The sequence below is a fragment of the Adiantum capillus-veneris genome, chromosome 7 (assembly GCF_014529385.1).
Source record: "Adiantum capillus-veneris isolate H3 chromosome 7, ASM1452938v2, whole genome shotgun sequence".
Classification (NCBI taxonomy): Eukaryota; Viridiplantae; Streptophyta; class Polypodiopsida; order Polypodiales; family Pteridaceae; genus Adiantum; species Adiantum capillus-veneris.
The window spans coordinates 169,047,397-169,057,399 of NC_140937.1; the positions used below are offsets into that span (position 1 = coordinate 169,047,397).

The 10,003-nt window shown below is 44.6% G+C and overlaps 1 protein-coding gene across 2 annotated transcripts in view; it reads right to left on the reverse strand.

Moving 5' to 3' along the window:
• Positions 1-7,632, reverse strand: part of CKS (Nucleotide-diphospho-sugar transferases superfamily protein) — a 54,839-nt gene extending 47,207 nt beyond the window's left edge. The window contains exon 1 of one of the 2 annotated variants that reach the window (XM_086516894.1): positions 7,310-7,632. In XM_086516894.1, coding sequence (XP_086373020.1) covers positions 7,310-7,525 — 216 coding nt within the window. In that variant the 5' untranslated portion in view covers positions 7,526-7,632. The remainder of the gene's footprint in view (positions 1-7,309) is intronic. The other variant, XM_086516895.1, reaches the window with a different exon arrangement.
• Between the last annotated feature and the right edge of the window lie 2,371 nt (positions 7,633-10,003).

Here is a 10,003-nt window from a genome sequence, read left to right on the forward strand (position 1 = left end):
GCCGCAAGAGCCACTCCCATAGCAGAGCTCCCCCTCGTCGCACACCAGAGGCACACTGATCGACCGAGCGACTGAACTGGGGAAATCCAGGCGCCCACGACTGCGGAGGACTACACAGCATCGACGGAGGCTACATCAGAAGATTCGGAGCACTCTAGCCAGGAATGCACGACGCCCGGTCAGACTACTAACCACGGAGGAGATTGATGAGATCCGCCAACGATCGATGCTAGATCTCCTGTGATTCAGCTATCCCAGCAAGCCGCCCATTTTTTCTTAGTTCACATTGACCAATCTAGGATCCCACAGTATATATCTTTGTTTTGTACTGTTGTTATTTTGTTACTCTGACTTTGTATCAGATCCACCACCTTGTAACTTTCTGATCTCATAGGTCACTATGGCCTTTTGAAGACGTTAATATAACATTTCATTTCATTTCATCTCTCTCTCTCTCTCTCTCTCTCTCTCTCTCTCTCTCTCTCTCTCTCTCTCTCTCTCTCTCTCTCTCTCTCTCTCTCTCTCTCTCTCTCTCATGGCTCCATCAAAGGATCAGGATTATTCTAGCACGACATGGGAGACGCCGAGTACTACTATTTACAGAGGCAGACATTGACAAAGCTCTTCAATGACAGATGCAATACTGTCACGTGACACATCCAACCCTATGTGTCCATGGACAAGCTACAGCATGACCAGGGTTCAGTTCAGTCAAGTCAGTCTAGAATAGGAAGTGATCTGGCACTTTTGTGAGTCTGTTCGCAGACCGTGCATGTCCAGACACTTAGAGTAGATGCATATCCTCTGGTTGCACACAGCATAATCATCAGAATTCATTCAAAACCCATCAGGAGCATTTTTACAGTGCATAGACCTATTTTCCCTATTTTTGACATTTTTCACTCATTATTTTTAAGTGACTTTTGTTGGAAACTAGTTAGGGCAATTTTGCTAACTTTGTATAGATAGAAACCTAGCGCTAGCACTTTTTGACAGAAGACGCAACAGAAGCACTTGCTCAACTGGCACCTTCTCAACAAGACCCCACAAGACAGCAGGCCTAGCATTTTCTGCGTCAACATTGACCTAGCGTTTTGCACCCAGATCAGCCAGCGTTTCTGCATTGCAGCAGCCTGGCGACCGTACGACCTCAGATCAGCCCCAGCATTAGCAGATAGCAGATCAGTCCTAGCGTTAGCAGACTCCATAGTGACAGCAGAATTCAGCCCTAGCATTTTTGGAGCAGCAGGACATTCAAGGTTTTGCAATTCCATCGCGACAGATTCAGCCCTAGACTCGGCGTTTTCAGTTTTCAACAGTCAGCACCCGCAATAGAACCCCCGAACCTCGCAGATCTCACCCTCCCGCAGCAGATCCTCGCCACACGGTGAGATTCATCAAGGTTTACAGTTTCAGCCCGGAAAATGCAGATTTCAGCATCTGCGTTTTCAGCGCGTCGTCGTTGCATCGTCATCATCGACATAGAGTCAGAATCCAGCAGATAAAGATTTGCAGATTTCAGCCAGTCTCGTCGTCGTCGACATCGTCAACAAGTCCGAGCATTGTAGAGATTTGTGTCACCAGACACATCCAACCCTACGTGTCTGTGGACAAGCTACAGCACGACAAGGGTTCAGTCAGCCCAGTCGGTCTAGATTTAGAAGTGATCTGGCACTTTTGTGAGTCTATCCGTAGACCGTGCATGTCCAGACACTTAGTGTAGATGCATATCCTCTGGTTACACACAGCATGATCATAAGCATTCCCATCAGAATCCTTCAAGGGAATTTTCTAGTGCATTTAGTCTATTTTACCTATTTTTGACATTTCTCGCTTATTATTTTTAAGTGACTTTTGTTGGAAAGTAGGTAGGGCAAATTGAGTAAGTTTGTATATAAGCAAACCTAGGTTAGCACTAACTGGCAGAAGAGGCAGCAGGAGCACACGCTCAACAGGCACCTTCTCAGCAGAACCCCCCAAGAGACCAAGCGTTTTCAACACCAGATCAGCCAGCGATTTGCACTTGCAGATTTCGGCACCAGCAGAACATCAGAACAGCCTAGCGTTTTGCATTTTCAAGACAAACGGCGACAGATTCCAGATTTTCAGTCCTAGCGTTTTTGCATCTGCATCCAACCCTAGCGTTTTGCAGATTCTCCGCGACGGAACCTCAAGAACCATCAGCGTTTTCAGTTTTCAGCCCTTAGACACCGCAGATCAAGTCCCGAACCTCGTAGATCTCACCTTCCCGCAGCAGTTCTTCACCGCACGGTCAGTTTCCACAAGGTTTACAGTTTCAGCCCGGAAAACGCAGATTTCAGCATCTGCGTTTTCAGCGCGTCGTCATTGCATCGTCGCCATCGACATCGTCACCAACAAAGAGTCACAATTCAGCAAATAGAAGATTTGCAGATTTCAGCCCTTAGAGTTTTCAGATTTCAGCCTGTCTCGTCGTCGTCGACATCGTCGGCAAGTCCAAGCATTGTAGAGATTTGTGCAATCATAAGTAGACCACTCTCGCCATAGAGAGTGGGGCCTTCGGAGGAGGGTTTTACGTCTCTGGTGTCGTACTCTCTTCTCTCTCTATCTCTCAGCCTCATACACTTGCACGCACAATGTCCATTCACTTTGTTTGTGATCATAGCACTCTCTCATTAAGAACGAAAGGCTCTCCCTTCCATAAGAACAAAAGGAACCTTAAGCACAGTTCGGAGCACTCATCTTGAGCAAAGTTCAAACATTCATTCCGATGCACCTTACAGTGGTATCAGAGCTTTGATAGTGTTCTGTATCACTCAAGGAAAGAACCACAAGAATCACAAGAATTTTTTTGCTTGTTGCGGTCGCACGAACCCAAGTTCGCTTGGGCGTGTCGATTCCTAATCGTGTTTTTGAAGAGTGACAGGAATTCCAGGAAAGAAGGGCTTGTCCAACCTCCCCTTGTGCCTCTTTTCACTCATTGAGAGCGGACCGTGCACTTAGCAGCCGGCCAATCGACGTGAGGTGGGAAAAAGCAACCTTGGTGTGAGTGCAAGGCCGCCAAGGGATGCGCCTGCGGAAAAGAGCAGAACTCGGGTGAAGAGAAGATCCTTCTCGAACACAGATTGCAAGCAAAAGAAGACCCTCCAGAAGAACCTCAAGAACCTCAAGACCTCAAGACCCTCAAGAACCCAAGTTCTTCGTGAACTTAAGAACCAAAGATCATATTGCATCGTCATCATTCGAAGCGGAATGGATTCTTCGCTTGGAGGTGATGAGCATGAGAGAGGCGAAGAAGAATTTTCCCCACCACGAGGTTTTTCCGACCCTTCCCCATCTACGCCAAAGATTACACCAGATCCTATGGCAGCCATAGAACGGAAATACGAAGAACGAATGGCAACCATAGCACGTGAACGCGAAGAAAGATTGGCAGCCATCGAGCGTAAGTACGAGCAAGCACGCTTGGAAGCCAAAGAAAGGCAAGCCAAATTTGATCGCGAGAACAACAAAAGACAAGCAGAATATGATCGCGAGAACAAAGCAAGACAAAAGAAGGGCGACCAACACATGAAAGAGTTGTGGCGACTTTTTTCTCAAGTGCATGCGTACTTTGCACAGAATCAGGAAAAGGAGCCACTCTCACTCCCTTCTTCTCCTAAGCATGACACACAGGATTTGCATGATTATGAGAAGCACGATGAATTGAATGATAATGATGAGCATGATGATTTGAATGCCAATAATTTGCATGATGATTTGGTTGACAATGACAAGCATGATGATTTGCATGATCAAGATGTGATTTCTCACAAGCATGATGAGTTGCATGAAGAAGATGTGATTGTTCACAAGAAGGATGATGTGTTAGTGGATACTTTCTCTAGCAAAGCTAACCTCATTGCAGAGACGACCAATCAGGAAGAACCGATCTTGGCTCTCGAGCCTAGGTCCAAAGAACCCCTTCAAGAAGAACCGATCTTGGCTCTTGAGACTACGTCCAAAGAACCCCTTCAAGAAGAACCGATCTTGGCTCTTGAGCCTAGGTCCAAAGAACCCTCACAGGAAGTATTATGTGTTCGCATGATTCATACGCACGCATTGTTCGAGTGTTTCATTCGTGATCGTTTCCTGTATTTTAGTCAACATCTTTATGTGATCCCTTTTCCTAGCCATGACATATTGTATGTTGAGCACGTTTCACTCATGAATGAGCACGAATGTATGTGGATTGTTCATGAAAAGCTGAAAAGTATACATTCAAGGACGTCACATTCCATGTCTCTTCCTTGGCATGACACATTTGTAGCAAGAGCACATGAAAGTATGAGCACCAAGGATGTCACGTGACACATCCAACCCTATGTGTCCGTGGACAAGCTACAGCACGACAAGGGTTCAGTCAGTCCAGTCGGTCTAGATTTAGAAGTGATCTGGCACTTTTGTGAGTCTATTCGTAGACCGTGCATGTCCAGACACTTAGTGTAGATGCATATCCTCTGGTTGCACACAGCATGATCATAAGCATTCCCATCAGAATCCTTCAAGGGAATTTTCCAGTGCATTTAGCCTATTTTACCTATTTTTGGCATTTTTCACTTATTATTTTTAAGTGACTTTTGTTGGAAAGTAGGTAGGGCAAATTGAGTAAGTTTGTATATAAGCAAACCTAGGTTAGCACTAATTGGCAGAAGAGGCAACAGGAGCACACGCTCAACAGGCACCTTCTCAGCAGCACCCCCAAGAGACCTACCGTTTTTGGAGCAGGTCCAGTACCTAGCGTTTTCAACACGAGATCAGCCAGCGATTTGCTCTTGCAGATTCTGACAAACAGCAGAACATCAGAACAGCCTAGCGTTTTGCATTTTCAAGACAAACGGCGACAGATTCCAGATTTTCAGTCCTAGCGATTTTGCATCTACATCCAACCCCAGAGTTTTGCAGATTCTCCACGACGGAACCTCAAGAACCATCAGCGTTTTCAGTTTTCAACCCTTAGACACCGCAGATCAAGTCCCGAACCTTGCAGAGCTCACCTTCCCGCAGCAGTTCCTCGCCGCACGGTCAGTTTCCACAAGGTTTACAGTTTCAGCCCGGAAAACGCAGATTTCAGCATCTGCGTTTTTCAGCACGTCGTCGTCGCATCGTCGCCATCGACATCATCACCGACATAGAGTCAGAATTCAGCCGATAGAAGATTTGCAGATTTCAACCCTCACAGTTTTCAGATTTCAGCCCGTCTCGTCGTCGTCGACATCGTCGACAAGTCCAAGCATCATTGTAGGGATTTGTGCAATCATAAGTAGACCACTCTCGCCATAGAGAGCGGGGCCTTCGGAGGAGGGTTTTACAACGTCTCTGGTGTTGTATTCTCTTCTCTATCTATCTCTCAGTCTCATACACTTGCACGCACAGTGTCCATTCACTTTGTTTGTGATCATAGCACTCTTTCATTGAGAACGGAAGGCTCTCCCTTCCATAAGAACAAAAGGAACCTTGAGCACAGTTCGGAGCACTCATCTTGAGCAAAGTTCAAACATTCATTCCGCTGCACCTTACAATTTGTACAATCATAAGTAGACCGCTCTCGCCATAAAGAGTGGGGCCTTCGGAGGAGGATTTGACAACATTCTGGTGTCGTATTCTTCTCTCTCTATCTCCTCAGTCTTAGCACCCTCATTCACAGTGTTCACCACTTTGTTTGTGTCCATTGCACTCTCTCACTAAAGGAACGGAAGGCTCTCCCTTCCGTAAGTAAAAGGAACCTTGAGCACAGTTCGAAGCACTCATCTTGAGCAAAGTTCAACATTCACTTCCACTGCACCTTACATTGGTATCAGAGCTTTGGCAGTGTTTTGTATCACTCAAGGAAAGAACCACAAGAAACACAGTAATTGTTTTTGCTTGTCGCGGTCGCACGTAACCCAAGTCCTCTTGGACGTGTCGATTCCTAATCGTGTTTTTGAAGAGTGACATGAATCCCAAGAAGGGATTTCTGCCTCCCCTTGTGCCTCTTTTCACTCATTGAGAGTGGACCCTGCACATAGTGGCCGGCCAATCAGCGTGAGGTGGGAAAAAGCAACCTTGGTGTGAGCGCAAGGCCGCCAAGTGGTGCAGCCCACGGAAAAGAGCAGAACTCGGGTGAAGAGAAGATCCTTCTCTAACACAGATTGCAAGCGAAAGAAGAACCTCAAGAACCTCAAAGAACCTCAAGAACTCAAGACCCTCAAGAACCCAAGAACCACAAGAACCCAAGTTCCTCGTGAACTTAAGAACCCAAGACTTCAGTGCATGGTCATCACTCGAAGCGGAATGGATACTTCGCTTGGAGGTGGTGAGATAGAAGTAATGAAATTTTGATACACATATGTGTACACCTAATGCTTTCCCAATCCAATCAACTCAAAAACTAGAAACATGAGACTAACGTAATCTGCATGTAGACGCTACTACGTACCCACATAATTGTATCAATGCCAATATGCGCCTTGTATATTAATCCATGCAAAAAGCTTTGTGAATAGTCAAGATCTATCCAATGGATTTCATGCAAGTCTTGCAAGCATGCTTAACAGAGTGTCAAACGAAGATTTCCTACACTTACCTTGGTTTTTAGATACTAATGGCATTTCCACATTGCACACAACACCTCTGTACACATGACAACACTTCCGCCCCGCTACTTAAAAGTTTTGTAGTGAATAAGTTTCGAATTTGATCAGGCTTCTAAACTCAATCACAAGTCAAAAAACGCGTTCAAATGCTTCCTTCTCATCCTGTCAAGCTCCACTGTTGGCATACCACCACTCACATTGTCATAGTCAATCCTTGGAAGAAGCTCCTTTGCGAAATAATCAACTAAGCACTTCCTAAGGTAAACAGCACTATCGTAGTCCTTGCTTGATACTTGTGACATCCATGACCATTCAATCTAGCTCCTTCCACTTTAACATGTATCCATCAGGACATATAAAAGCAAGATCATTTCTGCTCAACTTCTGGAAACAGTTCTTCCTCAGGCTGACTTGTGCCTCTATAATTTTCATTCAGTAGCATCAAGATCTCACTTCAATATCAAATGAAGCAATGCAAATTACTTGAAACAATACAGTGGTCCAGATCTGTCAGTGTTTTTTGCCTCTCTACGTTTCCTTTAATAGTATCAAGATCTCACTTCAATGTCAATACAGTAGTCCGGATCTGTCAGTGTTTTCACCCTCACCATGTTTCCTGCATTCAAGGGCTTGTATCGCCGTTTCCTTTGCATGCATTAGACCACTTACAATTGGACGTGCCTGAACCTGACAGAGGTATTCGAAAGAAGAAATACCTGAATCATGGGCTTGCCTTGGATAAGAGCAAGAGCCTTGCCTGGGAAACGGGAGGAGGCGTAGCGGGCAGGGATGATGCCCACAACTCTTCTGCGAGCTCGAGAGGCGAAAAACTTGCGACCTACGGCTGCCGCTGCAATAATGCCCAACCCCGCCACTGCGGCTGCTGCCATTGCTTTCCCTCTTTTTCCACCCCTATCTCCTCCTGCCCCCATTACTCTCTCTCTCACACACACAGCAGCTTCAAGCTGGCGAAGTATGGGTCATGGTAGCTGCTAGCTGGCTGGTTCTTCCTTTAGTAACTGGAAAAGCCGCAGGAGCAGTTATAGACTCGATACCCACCACACCAATCGATACGTTTTTAAGAGCGGTTCTACATCCTTGTTGATTGTGGGCCGTTCGATTCATTTGGAGAAAAAATACCTTCCCATCTTGGAGCAAATGTCTTACCACTACATTAGCGTACACTTATTGTTATGTAAGAAAACAAGTGAAAGGGTCACGACAGCTTTTAAAAACAATAAGAAAGTGATAAAATTGTTTAAACTGGTATCAGTGTTTGGGAAAGGATTGCATCAGCTTAGTCTTGAGCCGATTGAAAATCGAAACTAGCTAGCTGCAAACCATGGTAAACGAAAGAAAAACGGATGAAATATGTGAGAAAGTCGTCCAAACATTTTGCAAATCTCAAAATTTTTGCTAGTAATTTCGGTTTTTTCTTTGTGAGGAGAAAACTCGATCAGTAGCCGCTTAATAAAAGAGACTTTCTTGAATGTTAACACTAATTGGAATCAAGCTATAAAATGCAAGAAATGTAAAGCCATGTGAAGTTGTGAAATGAAAGATGAAATAAAAAGAACTAACTAATATATGTGTGTGTAGAATTTATTAGAATTATGCAAGGTGAAGCTTAGCTTTAGCATTCTAAAACAATAGAATTGAAAAAAAACATATATGTGTGTGTGTGTGTGTGTGTAAAATTTACTAAAATTATGTAAGGTGAAACTTCACTTTAGCATTCTAAAACAATAATAGAATGCAAGAAAAGTAAATACAAGATGTGAAATGAAAGGTAAGTCTCCATCATGCACTGGAAACTATGAAAGCCCCCCTAACCCAGCCCAACACTAAGGGTTTCTTTTAGAAAGCCAAAAATGCAACATTATATTGAGTAGTTCCAGCACATCTGCATTTTAGTTCACACCGAAAGTTTACACCAAGTTCACATTTAGCACCACCAAAATGCAGTGCACATACCCTATGGAGTTCACACCCACTTCACATGCAAGTTCACAACGAGTTAGAGCTTACACTTAGTTTACATCTAGTTCACATTCGAGATCAACAATTGTAATCTTCACCAACATGTGACGCCAATTTTCAGCCATAGATTTCCTCTAAAATTGAGGTGTCATTTAGTGACAAGGGATAAATACCATCTCACAATGGGACGAGTGGCAAGGTTTACAAATTGAGCTACCGAATTATTTTCATATATTTAAATTCGGGGCCACATTTCAGCGAAGTCCGGTTAGCTGATTGGTTCAAGGCTCACTTTTCACCGAAGTGGGGTTTGTGGCTGAACCCCTGTCCATCTTGGGATAGGGGAATTCGGCTACCCAGCTCATATCCACCGCAAATTTTGCGAAATGTAATTTTTTGCCACACAATTTTGAGGTTGGCTTATGCAACTGCTGCCCATCTTTAAACACCCCAGTGTATAAGCATCCTAACATAAAGACGCTTGAAAAACAAGAAACTTGCACATTCGCGAGCTCAAATGGGATCAACAAACATCGCGAGCTCATAGATCATGGGCATTGGAATGAGCGAGAAACGTTGAAGGCATATGTTAATCCCTTTGTTTTGCCTCTACAATTCGATAATCCTATGGATGACATCACAAACTATGTTGTTGCTCCTCTACGCTGGGAGCGATCGATGTGGATTATAGAGCATCTAACCAACCCATATGGCGGGTGTGACCCATGTATAGGCGAGTTAAAGTCTCCATTTGTAGTTCATACTCCCAAATTTCATTTATGATTTCTCCATCTAGGATTGAGGTGCTAGGGGTGTCCTTCGAAGTAGATGCAATGTGGCTCCCTATGGTCTGACCCTTAGTAGCTGTTAATTTGAGAGTACTCGATTGCTCGACTAGCATGGTCGTTGTCGTAGGGGGGCTTTGCATTTACTTCTCTGCATTGTTCTTCCTTGCGTAAGTTTTCAATTTTCTTTTCCCTAGGTGCACGGATATAGCGCTCAACCTCTTGCACTTCGGAAAGACTCCCACCATCAAATAACATAACTTCAAAGGGAAATAGCTCTGAAGGGCCAGGGAGTGTAGTGGATGGAATATTCACATGGGCACTCTCAAGGAGCATGGGATCTACATTAGACATGAAAAGTGATTTTACTTTCCCACCCCCTTCATTTACTTTGCTCGCCACATGTTCGGAGCGAGAGGCTCTACTAAAGGTCTCTTTTAAGCGGCTAAACACACTTGGCCCGGATTGTGGGCCCAAGGCATGCATGTCTTGACTTGAAATCTGAGGGTTTTGTGTAGGATACCCCTCCATGATGTCGTAGTTAAAGGAAGTGTCGCTAGACGTGATATGTGGGTCTTGGGTCACACTACCTTGGGTCCGGACCGAAGGTCGAGAACCTAACGTAGATAGATATCGAATGCATGT